The following is a 20,204-nucleotide window of genomic DNA, read 5'->3' on the forward strand; positions in this document are numbered from 1 at the left end:
TTATTAAATGTTACAATGCATTTTGTTTTCCTTTTTCTCTTTATAATAAAATAAAATATCCTCTTACATAACTTTCTACAATGCACTTTATTCTCTCTAATTTTCTTTGTTCACAATTTGCAAAACCCTCCAATTTGGGTTGAAGATCCAAAAAAAAAGTATTATGCTTCCAATTTCGCTTCTAGGAAATAAATATTTTATCACATAAAATCTATTATATTAAATTTGATAGAAAACCTCAAATATATTGTGTGATGATTCTGTAAATCTCTTTTCGCGTGGGATTTTCTACTATTTCTTGTTAATATCAAACGAAAATCCTGATTCATCATCAATCTAAATAGGAAAAAATTGAAGTTCAGACAAATAATGCATATCACAGAATATTATCTAATTGTTTTCTTCATCTTTTTGCTCTTTTTGTGTGTATAAATGTTCTTTTATCAATGATTTCCTTACTTCAGTAGTTTTATAGCTTTGCTCTCCTTACTTATTAAGAGTGTGATTATATAATTTAGTCGTGGAATGGTTGCAGAAGTTGCTCAGTTTATGATATACTTATTCTCGCTCTCGAGTGACCAGCAGCTGGTGTGCTTCCTGGCCAGCAGAGAGTCGCAATCGGCCATCACTTCGCCGGCCGCCGGCGCCGCTTCGTCCGAAGCCGTCGTTCCGATGCTGTTGTCGATGCTGTCATAGAAAACGCCCGAGGACTGTTTGGTTGTCTTGTAGAACACTCGCTGTAGTCTCTGGTCATCGTCAGAGCCGCCCTTCAGCTGCTCCCACGTCTTTAGAATGTTGGGATTCACTTTGCCGATGAGGCGACACGAGCTCTCGACCCTGGAGCTCTTCACCACCTCCGGACTCTCCTGGAGAGCGATCACGGACCTCCTGGCGCTGCTTTCATCCTCAGACTTGCTCTGAGAGTTCAGCAGATCGATCGAGTAGTTGTCATGGTAGTACTTGATCTCCATGTCGCGGTTCTTCTCCCTGTACACGCTGCTGTGTCGGCTGTGCTCCTCCGGATAGCGATAAGCCACCTCCACGTTCGCCACCGGGCTAGTGTAGGTCTCGAAGGGCGTCTGGAAGATAGCCGGCGGCTGCTGGATGCGCGTCCTCATCAAGTACTCGCGAATGAGGTCGCGCGACCCCCGGAAATCACCCTCATTCTCAACCTTTTCCGCCACACTCTCCGCACTCTTGCACAACTGCCGGGGTTTTTGGGGAAGACACCGGAGAAAAGAAAAGAAAAAACATAAGGAATGGGATTAAATGCAAGTATTCCTCCACGCAAACCGACAAAGTGGATGATGAGGGGGGAGAAAGGCAAAAAATGCTCTCAAATTCCATTCTCTAATCACAAAGGAAGGAAAACTATAAAGGCGATCCTATGATCTTTCATAACTAAACGCCGCCCAAACTAAACAAATCCATCACTGTTAATCATCTTTCACCCTTTTGTGTTGTGGAATACTTTCTGTTTATCTAATTTCAGAATTTATCTCTCTGTCAATTCGATTTGTGGTTAAATTCTAGAGTTATTACAATTTCTCATCGTTTCTTTTACAATGTAACATTGATTAAAAAAAGATTCTATTTGATTTCATCGTTGGAATTTTCTATCAGTCAGTGTCTTAGAACTTAATGTACACTAGCAAAAGTATGATTAGCACGTTGTAAAGAGGAATTATTATTCTTGCTAATGTAAAGTCGAAAGTGATATTGATAATGCAAATCTAAAGTGTCTAAATACGATTTTTTAAAGTCTGCTTTATTTTCATTCTATCTGGTTCTTCAATTATTAAAATAGTAAGATTTTGGCAATGAGAACATCCAAAGTCAAAGAATGAATGAGTTCTAAGTTAAGTTTCAAGTTAAGTTTCTTGACTTTTGAAGTTAAGAATTTCACGCGCATACAAACGCAGAGAAACTTCATATCTTTGCGATTTGGACCTTACAAAGTGTGTTAAATTAATTCTGAGTGGCAACGCTCTGAAAACATTGCAATCTTCATCTAAAATGACAATTATTTTCGCAGATCTCATCAAATATTGAAAAAATTACATAATTTTAATCTCTTGCTCTCTGCCTCAGCGCTAGATTTGAGTCCAATGTTTAATTCAAATGCTTCAGTCGATTAACTTTGCTAACTAATATTGCGAACTTTTCGTTCATCGCTCTTTTAATTACCACACGTGCTATTCATCTCTCCACTAGTGTAAATTTGTTAATAATTATGAACAGGAATTAGCTTACATTCGAGGGATTCTACAGGAATTTGCGGACGAGGATGAGGAATTTTCAGGATTGTCTTCTGTCTCCTTTTCCCATTAAAAACTCCCTTCAAATTGACTCTCTGACAAGCGCATGCTATTTACAAATTAATCAGCATCAAAAGAATCAGTGAAATTGGTGGAAAATCTTATCCAACAACAACTGATTCTGCATTACAATGAATGTTTGTCAATGAGCAATGTTGATGATGTCTGAAATGTGTTGCAATACGAGAAAAAAATGTTCCCTAATGATTATGATTATCTAATAATTCTCTAATATATGTCATGTAATTAAAATTCTGCGGTTTCCAAACACACTGTTTTCTTTTCTGCTCTTCTCAGAAGCACAAAAGGTGGGTCAATTGAGTAAATAACTACTGCTTCAAATCACGAAATCACATTTTCTCCCAGGGCATCTTGCTTTCAGTTTCACTCTTTTCATTTGTATGGATGACTATTGTGAATGTTGTCAATGAATATGGGTTATCGGCTGTGTTAATGATTAGCGGGTGTACAAGTGGCATTTTTAGTACTAATCTCTATAAAATAAAATCCATCTACAAGTGCAAAAAAATGAACTATAAATTGAGGTAAAATAACCAAAAATCATGTAAAATGAACTGAGAAATCTACAAGCCAGCAATGTTGCAGCTAGAAATGGTATAAACAATCAACAAAACGTGGGAGAAGGACTTACGAAACAGGAGAAAGTACTAGTAGACCTCAATCCTGATGGTTGGAATGGTTGGATACAAATCCCGTCGAATGTAGCGCCTTTCGATGTCCTTCAAAGTCCATAATTTAAGTACTTTTTACGCTTTGCCTCTCTTCAACACAAAACTGTTCTCTCTTTTTTTCTGTCTTCTCTTTTTTTGTGTAACTCAAGTGAGAAAATAAAATCGAATTGATTCATTGTGCAAGAAAAACTGCTTTACATTCAAAACCAATTTCGATCAGGTGTTACGCAAGTATTAATTTGCTGAATGAACCGAAAATGACCACTATTTTGAATTTATACTCTCTTAATTACAAATTTTATATTTTATTCCTCCTCTTTCTACGGTGTAAAATGTTTGCTGATTATTGTTAAAACGGCTATGATTTTATTTCTTGCATTATTCATACTGTTAGTTTCGCATAAAATGAATGATAAGAGAGATAGGAACACTATATTGGCGGACGTTATCTTACACAAGTACAGCTTGTCAACAAAAATAACACGTGCAAGTCACAAGAGGCAAGATTTAGTTGGTTATTCACAATTTCTTTTGCAAATATGTAGAGAAATTATTAGAGGAATTCGCATCTCTTCGACAGTTAGATTCTCTTTTTGAATGAATTGAGCTGACCAGAAAAATTATTCAACTTCTTTCAGCCACTTGACCACACTTATGACTTAAAGAAAGGAAAAAACTACCATTAAAACAGTATATGAAATGTAACAACTAATTAAAATCACAATTAAAATGTTTCAGAGTTGCTAATAAAATTCATAATTCGAATTCATTACTTTTTCTCATTCCTTTCCTCCTCTTTTTTCTTAACTTTATCTCTCTCTTTCTCTCTGTTTTTTTATTCATTTAAATATCACACGTGAAATTACTTTATATACAGTTAATTAGATTTTGACTGTACTTGTTGGTAATTCAGAGTTTATCATAAACTTTTTCAATCTCTGTCCGAAAATGTCTCAATCTTGAATGGCGCAATGAACTATTTCTATATACATGCGCGGCATTTGATCTTTATCACTGTCCATGATAGTATTAATCAGAGAAAGAGTTCGCTTTTTAGTCAAATCCGACACACACAGAAACACAAATTAGCTCTTGAACCAATTCCAAAAACTCGACCGCAGATTGCGTACCTTTCCATTCTCATAATCTTGTGTGTCACCATTTCTTGCGCCGGACATTCGTCGAACTGGAACTGAAGACGGCTTCGCGCGATTCTGCGGCGGTGGCGTCGCCGCGCTCAAGTCTCTCCTCGACGCCACTTTCGCGGGCGACACGCTGACATCCAAATTGCGCGTCTTCGCTGTCGCGGAATCTCTCTTGGCGCGCGGCAGTGGCGAGTGCAGCGGCTTCGCCGCGGACGGAGTGGATTTCGCTGACACGGGAATCGACGAACCGCGACTGTTGGTGCCCAGAGACGTGTCCTTGCGCCAGCTTTGCGCCGAGTCTGGCCGATTGGGTGTTGGCGAGCCGCCCTCTTTCTTCACTGAGCTCGGCCCCGAGCGCGCCATCAGACTGCTCGTGCTCTTGCTCAGGCTGCGGTTGGACGGCGGCCCCGAGGGACTGGATTTGCCATTGCTGCGCCCCGTCGGCGGCTTGGGCGCCGCGCTGGCCTTGGTGCCGGCCAGCGGAATGCGACTAGGACGTTTCTTTGGCGTCTCCGGCAAGGCACGATTCTGCTCCGACTGATCCTGCGCCGACTCCGTGCTGCTGCTGTGCTGCATGATCTCGTCCATCGCCAGCGGCACCATCGCCTTCATGCTCGGCGTCGAGATCTGCGACTGCCTGATCAACGAGTCGCGCGTCGGCGACAACTTGAACGTCGGACTGTAGTCCAACCGGGCACTGGACTTATTCTCCAGCACTCGCAGCTGCGCTCGCGTGCCCTCGAACTCAATGTTCTTCTCCTCCAGCTGGAACTTCAGGTCATCGATGTCCTCCTTCGCCTTGTCCAAGCGCTTGATAAGGTGAATCTTCGATCGAGTGGCATTATCCAACTTCTGCTGCAGTACCTGCGATGTGCGACACAAAACAAAAAGAGCAATTAACGCTTCGCTGCTTGAATGTGGACAAGAAAACTGAATTGGAGAAATTATATGTATATATGATTCAAGTATACATATATATGAAAACTCACTTCAAAAGCACCCAACTCTCAAAAGAAGTGCGCAAAAACTTGCCATTATTCCCAATTTTGAAAGATTATACGTTATTTGAATGTTTGACTTTTATCTTTGAATATTTCTTTGTTTAAGTCCCTCTTTAACACCCGGCAATAATCATCTTCTCGGCCATTCAAATGTCTCTGACACGCGAAAAGGCGGAAATTTCCACTTTTCTCGTCTCTACGCCGAATCATTATTAAAGGAATTTGCAAGTGAATAAATCTAACCATTGTATTTCTCCTCAAAGGCAATATAATGACAACAAACAGAGAAGAAATACATATATTGAATAATCACCAAAGCCTGGCTGAACACAATTATTATCAATTGCATTCAACTTTCGACATGACTTCATTGCCACTTTTACTCTTTTCTCGAAAAATATTCAGCAGCATTTTCATTCCAGAGAGTGTGCAAGAGAGAAACGTCAATATAATTTAGTAAGTTAGTAATTATTTAATCAATAGCTCTCTTCTCCAACTCCATCCAGTTCATCTCTCTCATGAGTGTGGCGAACAATGGATGTATTAATCCATCAAACAATAAACGTGCATTGCAAAAAATACAATTCAATTCTCACGTTTATTTCTATCAACCACAGAGAGATTTTAGTTGCACACACACACACACATTCACGTCTAACAAATAGTATGTATGATAATAAATTTAGAAAGCGTCGGATGGTCAATAATCAGGCTCATACAAAAAATAAATTAAATATAAACGCGAAATCGAAAAGAGAAAATAACAATGAAATTCTCTAAAGTCAATTTGAGAATGATATTGATTCCAATTCACATCAGTCTCTGCAATGGGAATTTTCAATGTCTCCCAGCAATTTGCATGTGTGTGCTTCGATAAATTAATGCTCTTTTTCGCTGTGTTGACAAAAGTGATTGATCTCGACGCGGAGCTTTTAATTAGCATTTTCGCTTTCAGCAAACATTCGACACTTGCATAATCACACTCTTACACACTCTCTTATCAACCCCGTATAGAATGTAATTATTGAATTTTCCGACTCTCCCATAAATTTTCGCGCTACAACTTTTCATACACAAAATGCTCGATAAACACATGGCACACGAGACACGCAAACTCTCTTCGGGGAAATTCATATATTCCAAATCATGGTCAAATGATTTTGAAATCGATCAAACATCATCGGTTTACAACATTCTTAACTCTGTGCACTTTGTGTAGTCCCTATAAAATGATTATCGAAACGATTTACACGAACTAGGAAGCCATTCGCGAATTCATCCACTTGTGAATTCACTTTCGCCCCGCCCAATTGCACGCCCCGCCCCTTGATTGCCCAAATTAAAGACTGAAATAACTCACCTGGTTCTGAACGGTGAGTGTTAGAAGGTGTCGTTGCAGTTCCACAACGTTGTTCTCCAACAGAATCGCCTCGATCTTCTTCGAGTCCGCTAATCTCACTTTATTCAGTCTATTGGGTGTGCTGACTAGTCCATCCAGCCGTCCGAGAATCACGCCATCGCTGCGCACACTTTTTGTCGCCAGCGCAACACTTCCAGCATGCTCAGGCGTCGACAACTTCCGGCCACTGTTCAAACGTGACTGCTTGGAGGCCTCAAATTGCTGATGCAGATCTTTGAGGCGCAGATTCAGCTCCACTTTTTGACTCAGCGCCGCCTTCAACTGCTCTTCGAGCTCCCTCTTGGCCAGGCTCAAAGCACTCATTTGATCCTCCAGACTCGTCGACTTGATGCGCCCCGACAGATTCTCCGCCTCCACTTCCGCCAGTTTGTCAAGCAGTCGATCCCGCTCCTTCCGCAACAGCTGCACATCCTCCTTACCCACTCTGTCGAGCTGCTTCTGGAAGCTGTGCGGGATGCTCGATGTCCTGCAGCGCTCCTTCTCCAGCTGCTGCAGATGCTCCACCTCATCGCGAAGCCGATTGCTCTTCCTATGCAGCACATCCAATAAATTCCACAGCTCATTGTCGCTGTCCATCGTCATACGTTGTGATGTATTTGATACATTTACTCCCTGCCAATTAAATATCAATTTCTTCTGTTTATTCATCGTCACAGAAAAATCGTCTCCTCGTCACTGACCTGCATAGCACCATTTGTCGATGAGGCACTGTGTGTCTCCTTCGACGAACTCGTCTCCGTGGAGAATCCCGAATCCTGAACAACACTGCCATTTCCCTCGCCACTCTTTGGTTCCTTCTTGCCACTGTGCGAATTACTCCGGCTCCTTATCAGCGATGACGACGATATTTCCGCATTCTCCTTGGGTGTCAATTTCCGACGCACGCGAATCCCTGGCTCCCACTCTGATCTTCTGCTTTCCGCGAGCGCACATATAAATAGAAGGAAAACTATTGTTAAAGCGTGCTATTTATAATAATCCCAACGCATTGTGATTTATTCGGGATATAAAGCGTTAATTGTTGAGATGTTTTTATAGACAAAATTCTACACAGTTCATTTACAATTGGTCCAAACTACAATTATAATTAAAAAAAAAAACCCACCTTGACGCCAATGAAGACGATGGCAGGCCTGTAATTGTACTAGATGCTGACGATGATGCCATTTTGTGTTTGAGATCAGGGAAGGTTTCAATAACCAAATCACGAAATTCCAGTAAAGCTCCGACTTCATTCTGTAATTCCTGAGAAATCGAGACCAGAAAACATCACATGAAATACCTCAAATGATCTGAAAATTCATCTCAATTCTACCTGCAATGACTTTGTTTGATCTGTGACGTGATAATGATAAGGTCCTGGAGGCGATCTCAGTGGCATACACTCCATCTGGCTAACTCTTGCCCCTAACGTGCACAGTTCGCCCTGAAACATAAGAGGAAAAGAGCATTTTCAATATTTTTGATAACATTACTCAAAATCACACTCAACATATTGCAACTTGAGATTGGGTGAGGAAAAGAAAGTCTCATTTTTCACTGCTCCATACCCACTTATTTCTTACATACACAGCAACACCGCCAGGTGTAATTATGCGCAATGAACTTTTCAAAGAAAAGAAGGTTTTTCTTTATACTTGGATGCATTGTTTGGATTTCATATTATATTAAATTGTGTGTGAATGAAATCAAAAGAATATATCACTTATTTACGCCTGCACAATCATTTTATGTCAGTTCGCGCGCGCATTGTATACTTTTCAGTCACCCAATGCAGTGATGACATATTTTCTTCCGTATTTGGCAGCCTCCCGACGAAGAAATATCATGTGTACCAGAAAATATTTATGATATGCAGTAGTTGAGAATTGACACGCACGAAATGAGACACATTTTCATGTTTTGATCTCAATATTTACAAGGCATATTAGCCAAAATAGCTCAATGTTCTCTAAAATTTGTTATTCTATCTTAGGAAAATTCAATGTTTTTCCACTTTTTGCATTTCCTCTACGAAAACTACACCACTTCACTGTAATTTAATATATTTCTCATATTCCACAAGACATTTTTGACACCCAAGAACAATCTTCAGCCTTCAGTCGAGTGAGTAGGGATGGAAATTCTTCGCTTTTGAACTTTAGAGGTCATCTCAAACCACACTCAAGATTCTTTTTCAATTGAATAAAAATACTGCTCACTCTCGCGTGAAGGAAGGTTTTCATATTATTGGAATTGTGCAGGAAGTGACGTAAGATCAGCGCACATTGGCAGGTTCAGAAGATCCCGAAAGAAGTTCAATTTCAAGTCTGTCGCGTTGTCGTGATTAATAAAAAGCCTCTGTTCTTAGATTGGCGAGATATGTTAGTAGCAAATTTGTATTGGGTTTCACCATTTAAATGTAATTTATTCAAGGAGACACAGCAAGTCATTGTTTTATAAGAAACACATTTTTTGTTCCACCCAGAAATTTCCTGTAATATGCAGACGTGCGTGTTTCATTCATCACACTTTGACTTCTTATGTTTTTCTTTATATGAAATTAGTATTATGTTGTTCCTCAATTAAACAACTCTCACAAAATTACAAAATTTGGCACATTATAGACAAAAAAGAATTGCGTGGCTTATAAAATATCACTCTCTGACTGTAAGTTTCCATCGAAATACAAGAATATTTGTCATTTTATAATATTGTAATTTGATAAAATAACTTAATTGATGCCTTTTTCAAGCGACAATCAAGCAATTTCATATGTCTTGCATGTAAAGTCAACTACACTTTTTTCACATAACAAACACAGAGTCTATTCATCCGCTCAGCTTTTCTCTACGTTTTTGCCACAAATACATTTGACTTTTTACACCAATTTCAGAGAGCGCATTTAAAGGCGCGATAGCAAATCCCCAGTAAAAGTTTAATTTGTCTGAAAACTGAATGACCAAATAAAAAATCTAGTAAAATATCACATTATACTGTACACAACTTACGTACATTATGTGGAGTGTAAGAAATTACCGGAAGTACTCTGTCATGAATGATCGTTTCAATTACAGATTGTATTCCGATAATTGCAGCGGTAATTAGAAAGTGCGCTTAAACCCTTTTAGTAGATTCACTGGTATTACGATCTCCTCATTTGATTATGTTATTAAACAGAAGATAACCAGAGAGATGTTATGGAATTATCGATAGAGGGAAATATAATTGGATTTTGAAGGCACATTAGATTGTATATCAAATTCACCTCCATTTCGTGTGCCTTTCATAGACATTCCAATGCAAATTTACAAAATAAAAGACGAGGCACACGATTCCCCGAAATAATATTCTGCAAACTTATCGATTAGACACTCATTTTATCGCTCCGTTTTATTGTTTTGCCCGATTGTTTGAGCGCGTCAGAGTGAAATTTCCAGGCAAATTTTCCTCTCGTTGGCATGTAAGCACAATAAAAGTGAAAAATGTGTCAAAGTTCAGCAGCAATTAAACTTTGGACATAAAACTTTTCACTTTACGTTGCACATCTTGCAACACAACACACCATATGAGTAATAAAAGATATGAATATGTGCAAAATCATTTGTATGAAATCCCGTTTCACCTTGTCATTATGTTTATCTACAACAATGGAGTGGATTTTCTACTTGTACATCACATCTAATGAAGTGAATACGAAGGTCTCGATTTCAATATAACTTGTGTTATATGATAATAATTCCTGAAGAAGGACGTTCTGATTTGTTCTTTTGTCCTCTTTATAAGTCACTAAATAACAAAATCAGAATATTACGTGCAAATAATTGAATTAGCATTTATACACACAATGTAGCACAAATAAAAGTTTTCTCGTGAAATTTTCATAAAATGAATTTTCTGCTTACTAGCAAGTTTGATCAATACACTATTAGTAATACATGTCATCAAATATGCATGAATTATTTGATGTGCAGGCCATTAAGATATTTTTAGTCTCTATGTACAATACACACATTGTCAGTAGCAAGAAACATTCCAGCACAAGACTTTATTTCTCTCTTGCGCTCAGACTTTCCCCGTATCGCGCCAAGCGGCAAAGCATACAAAATTGACAGATTGAAATCCATCGGCTTTTCCTCTAAATGATCTGCTTATTGAGTCTTCAAGGTCTCAATTTTTCTCTCCCCAAAATAAGAAAATGATGATATTAAAGCGTTCAATTCATGATCTGGAAATTGAACGGCCGAAAGAGTGAAGACGCAAAAAAAGTTCATCAATTTATTGCCTATACAAACACAGTGCAATTCAACTCTTATTCTCTATAGTTCGAAAGTAAATAAGATTCTTCCAGCAAAACACACGCTATGCCAGGCAAAAATTAAGAGTATTGCAAAGTAAATAGGCAGTTAATGGACCGAATCACATACAATTTTTGTGTCACAGACACACCATTTTTTCTGCATTTCATTGTTCAATTTCCTTTTCCGGCAATTTCATTCACTGATTCAGATACAATAACCAACACTGATCGTATGGGAGAGACTCCGCGACAGGTGATCGATTTCACTATTTCTCATGCTCTCTCACTATGCAAAAACAACATACAAGCCTTTTTTTAGCCATGGACAGCATTGCAAAATGCACTCTGATAATTTTCTGCAGATTTGACACAAATATGAACACATAAGCCCATGGATTTCCCATAAAAGCATTTCTAGGCCATTGAGCAACGACAACCTAATATTAAGTGCTTCCCTCTTCTTTAATTATGCTCTCCCCAACTATTATTTGATCACCCGATTAATCATGGATATCCATAAGCCTATATAACTACACAGCATTGAATGCGTGGAATCTTTTTATATAATTTTTACACAACCATTTCTATAAATAGCTTACACAGTTTCATAATGGTTGACAATACAATTCTGGATATTCTTTTACCAAGATGAAACTGATATTTATGGGATACAAAAATTCAGTCAGAGGAAAATATTGTTACACTGATCATTTTATACAATAGTGTGTAGAAAATGTGGTCTAAGACTAAGCAAATCCAGGAGTCAAATGGACACAAAACATTCAAGAAACGAAAGATTCAGGTTACTTAAGCCAACGACGCTTGATTTACGACACAATTCATCACGGCTCGCCAGGAATTTATCCAAACTAAATTGAGAATCTGACTTAAGAAACTAAAGAAGATTTTAATTGGAGAATTTATTCTTACACCTTTCAAATTTAGCACTTTATCAGTTAAAAATGACACGCGAGATGCTTTCAAACAGATCTCAGAAGCGAAGTACTGTAAAAGAGCGCATATTTATGCATGTTAAGTCATACGTTTAAAGATATATATATAATGTTTTCCTTATAATTGAATACAATATGATGTAAGACAAGAGAGGTAATTAAAGAAGACGACCAGTAAAATTTTATGCACTGATTGAACCCATCGCTGGCTATTTATGAAAGAAGAAAAAAAAAGATGAATTAGATCAAAATGTATGTATTTATTGTTCTCTGTTACTTGTAACTGGATTCTTCTGCACGTTTTTTTTCTTCATCAAATTATCAGCGAAATGGTTGGAAAGAATATACCGCGGAGGCTAAATATGAAATACAATGCTCTGATAGTTTTACTAATGGCAGTAAATACGTGGTTTAGACTACCAGCAAATATGAGTTGAATCTGTCTCAGATTAATTATCACGGTCTTTAGCTTTTCGTATAATCATAAAAATAAAATTTTAATTGCATAATACAGTACCGTTGCTCGCTCATTGCGTGCTTTCTGCCAAGCAGTCATAAATAAGAACAATCACAGAATCTCAGCAGCTTCCAGTATGGATCTCACCTGCTGATTTTAGTGTGTGATAACACGTGGCCAATGAAGTCATGTGATTATTATTGGATTTGTGCATGATTAGTCGAACAATTGGCAGAGAGGGAATATTATATTGTAGGTCAGAAAGCGGATCTAATTTCTCTAAGTCGCTTTTTTCGCAGTCGAATATTCACTTGTTGAAAAACGTGAAAGAATTGTGGTTCTCGAGCAAAAACGTGACGAGTAATTAACGTTATTCAATACGATTCCCTGTTAGTGGCACAATAGTCATGAATATTAAGTCAAAAGTGGGGAGGAACTGAGGAAAAAACGATGATACGAATATGATTCTCTTAAAATATGCAATTTATCAAGTCGTATTTTATTGCTTTTGCAAAAGAACTGGAAGAGATATAATGATTATGTTGAGTACAGCGCATGAAAGATTCACATGTCATCTTCAGCACTGATCTATGAATGATAGCATTGAGAATAATACCACAATTTGATAAGTTTTTTCTTTCATTATATTCGCATTGTGTTTACCGAACCTCATTTCCATCGTCTTGTATTTTGTGAAATTCATGTGCATATGAAGCATATCGTGTAAGTGCATTTCATGGAAAATATGAAAAATTTTTATTTATACTGTGTGAAATGACGATTTTTAGTTGACTTGCTTACGAACTTATTACGTGCGCTTCGTCTGTGACTGTTGCAAATTTATTTATTGCCCTATTCATGGATAGTGTTACAGAGCAGAGAAGAAGTTTTGTCCCAATATCATTTATTACGGGAGTTTGTCATGTCTTACTCTCATCTCTTCACCGCAGTGCCGACAGTAATTAAGAAAGAGTGCTCCTACATATTCACGGTTAGATCAATTGAATGCACTGTGCTATATAATATCAAAGTCCCACAACACAATAATCCCATCGCATTGTGTTGCCCCATCGCAAGACAAGAGTTAAACGTTGGCTTTACAAGAGCGCCGCAAGACCAACCAGACAACATTCACTTTCAGTTTTTAATGAATGTTCTTCCACCTTCATTCACTCAATGTATTACAACAAAATTAAGCCAAATTGCATTTACGAGAAATGTGAAAATGTCTTTTTGCAAAATTCTATGCCTTACATCACTGATAAAGTTCGCTACCATTTATGGAAGGGAGGTTAACAGAGTCTCTTTTCACTCCCACATCCAATTCGTTCTTGCTCTTGCTCGTGGAGGAGAAACGGTAAAGCGGAAAAATAACATTTAGAACATGCAGTAAAGGCATGGTCCGTGCTTTAAATACGATAAAGATTTTAACATGTTATTTAGATAAATGAATACACCTTCGAATCATCCGCCAATTAAGTATGCAAATTTTTATGTGCTGGTGTGGCTCTTTAAGATTAGTAGCACAAACTTTAAGGCAACTGCTCTTCCCCACTTTAAGCTCTTTTATCTCGACAAATTTTATACTTTTCTAGAGTTTTTCAGACCCCTAAAATGTATCAGGGAACAAGGTTTCAAATATTTCTGATGTGATTATCCTAACCTAAGCCTAAGATCTAAAGCAATATGGTTATTATTTAAATCTATTACATCCCAACTTTAGCTGTGAGAAGATTCAGATGTTTGATATGCCGCAAATCCAATATTGCCAACAGTCTATTTATCTATGATTCAATCTCAAAACCATCAAGCTTCCACTTTGTGGCCAAATCCGCCCCACTCTCCCTATTCAATATTTATTCAGGTCGTTGAAAAATCTTCGTGTCCAGAGTTATAACATAAGAAATCAAAAAAATATATAATATTTTACAACTCAGGGACAGTGAAAAAATAGCGATCTTCGCAAGCATTAAAACACTTGAGCAATTTTATACACATCACAGTGGAAAAATATTACTCGCTAAACTCACAGAATTTCCTCAGATTTCATTAAATATTTTACAATGAAGCGACTTTAATTTATTGAAGACCAAAAAAAATGTGCAAGGAAGACCTTCAGGCGACTATTCACGTTTATCAAGAAATACTGTGACGTGAATTGGGGAAAAAAATCGACGGAAAAATATCAATTTGAATGAATTGAAAACATGTAATTACCGTATGTAAGTTGACTTTTTGCCGGTTAAGATTGATTGCAATCCTTGAATACTATTTTTCTGCCGAAATTCAATTCACATTGAATCACTTTATAACACTCAAGCCATTTTTACACTCTCTAAAACTGTAATCGTTTTTCTATTCTCTTTCTTCAATAGAACACGACTATCAATGTTCACATTTTTTCTTTCACTGAAAATATACATACAATTTTTGATAATTCTGCACATAGAAACCATAGAATTCCTAACATAAATTGTTCCTCTTCCGCTTTGCCTGCATGAAAAGTGTTGTTCTTGAGATTTATTGCAAAGTTTATCAACTGTTCCAGCATAAAGTTTTAAAATGTGAGTAATTTGTTGAAATAAAGTTAATAAGGAATTACTTTTATGAGCATCATTCTGCCATACACTCTGAATTCATCCATTTTACATACACAATACAATAAATGAATACACAATACTGTAATGAAACACATACGGAAGCCAATGTAGAGTAAACAAGTGAGTGGATATCGCTTTGAGATTTGTGTATCTCTCCTTTTCTCTATGTATCACATGATTATATAGAAGAGAGACCCAAAGTGTACATAGCAAATCGTTAAAAAGTGGTGGAAATAAATAATGTAAATGCGCTTGAAATGTGTAGGGGGAACTTTAAACATATGGTTGGCTTATTAAAGAAATTAACCAAATCATTCACTGGAACTGAAATTTCAATTTTGAACATTTTCTTTAGATATGGATGAATTGGTGTCTTATTTTGCTTATTAATTTCAATTTGCATTCAAATAATATTGAAATAACAGATGAAAGAAAAAGAAACTCATTGAAAATTCTTGATACAAATTCACACACAGCCGCCACGAAATTAAAGATTACTTTTACCGAGAGTTGCCAGCTAATATATAATTTTCTGATTTATGAACACTTTTTCTCCTTTGCATATAACATCGGCTGGGTTGGTTCGGATTGTATGTACAGTTTCAAGATTGATTCATTGCATTGAAATGAAGCACTTGAAGCCAACACTTTTAATGCATTTTATGTACATCATCTTTTCATTTGAAGTCCACACATCTTTTTCGCTAATGCTTTTAAGCAAATACCATTTTTGCGTGAGTGTTAAATCTTTTTTGGGTAAAACTTTCAAAGCCCCGCAACACACACACGAACTGAAGATTAATTTCACTCTTCTTTTTCTCTTTGGCTCCTCTTCAACATCATAATTTTCACCCCACACACAAATCTTTTATTAAATTTTTCATCCTTTGTGCCGCCGATCTTTTCTAATAATCCACACACACACAGAGTGAAATTATGTAGCCATTATTCAATATATTTCGGATAATTATACAGGGTGAATTGTAACTTATTATCACACACCTTTCTATTGAGCCACACACAACACAGCAAGAATGGAGAGCCTATCAAATCATAGCGCAAAATACGTTCATCGCGATCGACCATCGGCGTCTGACTCATGCTGTGCGATTGCTGAAAGCAAAGTTTCGCTTCATGACACGGTTCGTTTGTTAGAGTTAGTGGGCATTAAGCAGAACTCCAGCCAAAGTCCCCACACGTCACGTTAACACGCAGACACTTGGAAATACCTGTACTTGGATTCATACTCAACTACAACCACCAACACAAGAGCGCGCCATCCCTACAATTCACCATAATCACATAACGACATTTTAAATTCGGAGCCACAATTAAATATGCTTGGGCAAGTGCGTTGCTTTTGTGGTCAGTGGCGATTCTTGAGTCTGGCTAATGAAGAAAAATTGTTTACAGTGAGCGGCGAAGGGTGAGATAGTTTCCCGGAGCCTTGAAAAAGCACATTTTGTGCATTTAAAAGCTCATAGGGGAGAGCAGTCCACTTTGAGCTCTTTTCTTTTGAATTAGTTTACACAAACTCGCAATGAGATAGAAAAAAACCAAGATCATTAGACATTAAGTGAGAAATCTTACGAAATCATTAAGAACTCCAAACTATATCGTATTATTTTCTAAAGATTCTTCTTATTTCACGCTTTTTGAAAATGTCATAAGAACTTTACTAGCCGTAAAAGAAGATTTAATTCTCAAATAGTCACATTCTAATTCATTCCCGCCCCGCTTTCCCCTATTTAATCTTTCCAAATAGAAACGTGACAAAACTCTTGTCAATACGCAAAACAAGATGAAACCTTTACGAATTCTCCTTTAACCAAAATTCAACTTTTCTCTCCCCTTGAAAGCTCATTACAAACGGAAATTAGACACGAGATTGCAACATGAAAAATATCAAAATCTTTTTTCAACATACACTCGTGTGCATTACCAAATAGTGTAATATATTTGTGTGCATTGTTGACTAATAATAAGGTAAATGTAAATGCCAACTACAATTACCTTTTTGTCGCCAAAAGGTAGCGCACAACTCCTTGTGGCTGTGTGATATTTGAGCAGAAGTTTCCTACATTTTAACAACCTGTTGCAACTACACTATAATTAAGGTGACCAGTCATCATTACCAATAGCATTAGAAACGCCGAGATAAAGTCATGCTTCTCTCTATGTACAATTATTGTACATGGGCAAAAGAAGCACTACAAAAGAAATGCAATATTGGCGAGTAGTGTATTGGAATTTTGTGTCTCAAAAACAACACATTACAGCGCATTTAGCAGTGGTTGCAAGGTCGTACGAGCTTAGCGAATTCTCTAATACGCACGCTGTGTTAGTGGCAAATACCTTCTTCTACACGCCAAACGCATTCAGGATCAACTTTCTTCTTCCGCCTTTCCAACGCCACTTTTTTGGTACAATGCCAACGGCAAGATCAAGAAACCATCTCACATAGCGTGCGTGCTGTACAAAAATAGCCCACCAATAGAACACAATACAGCGAATCGCGTAATTACATAATGTATAATTAAATTATATTGATGGGTGTCTAAGTATTACTGTGTGGATCATCGGTATTGAATTTAATTCAATTAAAATGATAGTTTGTGAAAATTGTGTTTGCACGTTTTAGCATTCTTTTCCATTTCCTCTCCCATTCTCACTCTACATGTATTCTAGGTGTGATTTCACACATTACTGAACGTAGGCCACAAACTTATATAAAGTATCATATACGAGTCGAACCCGTTGCTAATTGATGTGTGGGCATTTTTGATTCATTTGCAGCGCTTAGGACAGCGGATAGGGTTCTCCCCGATAGGGTAATGAAGCTGGAATTACATCATTAACCTGAAGTGGCGCCGATAAAAATATAAATTCTCCACAAAGTGAGAAAGCAAATCACGGAAGATCTTTGCTTTCATCGCACCTTTTCTTTATCTATATGATTTATAAACTTTCATGAATCGCTGCGTTTTTTCTCTCTCTCTCTCGCTCACTCACTCTAGCCGACATTAATCTAAAAACCATTACAGTGTCGCCAAAGGAAGCTTAAAAGAAGTCCGCGTAATCCATTTCATGGTACAACCGAGTGTATTGTATCTTTTTGCCCACAAAACAAATTTCTTTTCCGCCTCGCGAAAGGGTTAACAATGAGAAAGCTTAGGCAGAATTTTGAGACAAAATGGAGAAAGGTGTTAATTTTGTCTCCTCGCATGAAACATGCAATTATTATTACTGAATCCTGTGCTACAGTGCTGCGCGAATGTCTCACCTAATAATGCAATGAAGCAATTAACAGTGAATGAAAACGCCTCCATCTTCTGCTGTTCTTTCAGTCGCAATGCTACAATGAATTCACAGCTATAGCTAACAGTCTGGCGCAGTTTCTACAAAGACCTTTGTTACTTATTGGATTTCTCTTGAGACTCTTGAGATATTAATAATCATTCAAACGGGCAAAAACTGACCTAAATTAGAATAAGCAAGATAAGAATTTTTAGGCTTCGATGAAATTTTCTGAAAGCCTAAAGTTATAAACTACATCAACCTAATCTGGCTTAAGATCAAACCTATAGATTCTTACAAAAATAGTTATTCGCAATCTCGTTCGTGATATGTAAAAATACATGATAATTTTGATGAGTCGTCATTATATTGCAAGAAAATCCTCTTGATGAGTGATTTTTCATGGAAAAATATCACGTAATCAATTCTCTTGGCTCACGAAACACAAGAATTCCAATAATTAATTTGATAATTAATTTATTCATTTATAAAATGTCATTTGTCATTTAATGATTTGATTGAGTTGAAAATTCATAGTCTTTAAAAATGGTTGGTGGTTTTTAACAGTGGATTTTAAAAGGAATTATCGTTCGCTTCGTCGTCGGTGATCTAAATTAAAGTCTAATTAAGAATTTGATTCAGAACATCACGCTATCTTGTGTGAGATATTTTCTTAGAGAACTCAGAAAATAGGTAAATTTCTCACAAAAAAACTCCGAAAATCACATGACGTGATGCTCGATGAATTTCATAGTCATTCCATAGAAAAAATGTGAATTTTTTTTCACTCAGCAACGTCATGGGCGGAGTTTCTAGGTCTTCAATTGGAAATAACCAAGAAATAACACTATAGCAATTTCGGTGGTGCTTTTTGAATTAAATTTAGAAGTCAATTGCCAATTGTTTTCATGTGACAAAGAAGATCCAAATGTGCACAAAATATACACAAAAGACGTTCAAGTGCTGATGAAAGTCAGGGAATTCTTCTGAAACACCTTCTCGAGTGAAGAGCCTTGGGGAATCCCTGTGGAGAAGCGCTCTCAGCTTATCTTGTGGGTGATTTTCCACCAAACTCGCGTCGGCCAGACAACGAGACAAAATAACGACGCTGTCTGCATGTGCTTATCTGAAGCCGCAGCGAAGGAGGAAAGCTCCACCCGCTCTTTGTCCGCCACCCATTGAGGTTCCGGGCGCGTGGGAGACTCCGCGAAGCCCTGAGATTCGCCCAAAGTGTCAATGGATGTGCATTTGATCCATTGACGAATATTCTCGCGCGGCCTTTGCGGATGACTCAAGAGTGTGTGAATCACTCTGGCTAATCTCTGTGTGGACGTCGACCTGTTGAGAGGCAGAATGGCGAGGAAACCTGAATGCTCTGGGCGAGATGTTATGTAAATTGGCGAGAAGTGTGTGTATTGATTATATTGAGCTTGGACAATCGTCAAATTTGACACAGATTCGAGGGCGCAGCGGAGAAAAAGTGTAGAGAAATTGGAACGAGAGCTTCCAAGAGCGGCTCAGCTGCCCGAAGGTTATGGTGTGCGTCTTTTTTGTCTCATTGCCTCTTCGCAGACATGCTAAAATGCGCTGAAAGGAATGGAACTCACCTCGTCATCGTAAAATAAGGGAAGTGACCTCGAAGACTGCGCTTTCCCTGAAGCCGTCGTGAGGAGATGCACGTCGCTCTCCTGGCCCAGGATTGGGCTCCCCATGTCCTCCATGTGCGCTGATTTCCACAGTAATCCCAGACACTTTCTAAATTGTTTTCTCCTGGATTTCCCAACACATAATAAAAATTACAATTGAAGTCACACTTCACTATTCATGCACCATCGCTGGCGACTTGGTGGATTTCAGCACTTTCCCGCCACTCTTCACGCGCTTATCCATCTGGTAGGGACACATGAACGCACAAGGGGGTGGATTTTCACGCAGAGACACGATAAAATGGTTGCGAACAGAGAGTTTCGGGCAGAAATTGCGAGGAAAAAGTGTGTAATCGAAATAGGTTGCCTGCCATTTGCAAAGTGCTGCCCTCTGCA

General features: G+C 37.9%; 1 protein-coding gene across 7 annotated transcripts; it reads right to left on the reverse strand.

Annotated features, from left to right (window-relative positions):
- Positions 1–46: 46 nt before the first annotated feature.
- Positions 47–20,188, reverse strand: LOC132258906 (uncharacterized). 7 transcript variants are annotated; one of them, XM_059756448.1, is made up of 8 exons: positions 15,591–15,961; positions 14,483–14,674; positions 7,892–8,002; positions 7,682–7,821; positions 7,257–7,488; positions 6,517–7,188; positions 4,141–5,019; positions 47–1,205 (listed from the first exon to the last, which is right to left on the reverse strand). In XM_059756448.1, the coding sequence occupies exons 3-8, from the start codon at positions 7,964–7,966 to the stop codon at positions 543–545; spliced, it is 2,661 nt and encodes an 886-aa protein (XP_059612431.1). In that variant the 5' UTR covers positions 7,967–8,002; positions 14,483–14,674; positions 15,591–15,961; the 3' UTR covers positions 47–542. The 7 variants fall into 7 exon arrangements, with proteins under 7 accessions (XP_059612431.1, XP_059612430.1, XP_059612432.1 ...); XM_059756447.1 differs by having other exon boundaries at positions 15,534–15,961; XM_059756449.1 differs by having other exon boundaries at positions 15,868–15,940.
- Between the last annotated feature and the right edge of the window lie 16 nt (positions 20,189–20,204).

The sequence above is a fragment of the Phlebotomus argentipes genome, unplaced genomic scaffold, assembly GCF_947086385.1.
Source record: "Phlebotomus argentipes unplaced genomic scaffold, Phlebotomus argentipes genome assembly scaffold_4, whole genome shotgun sequence".
In the NCBI taxonomy this organism is placed as follows: Eukaryota; Metazoa; Arthropoda; class Insecta; order Diptera; family Psychodidae; genus Phlebotomus; species Phlebotomus argentipes.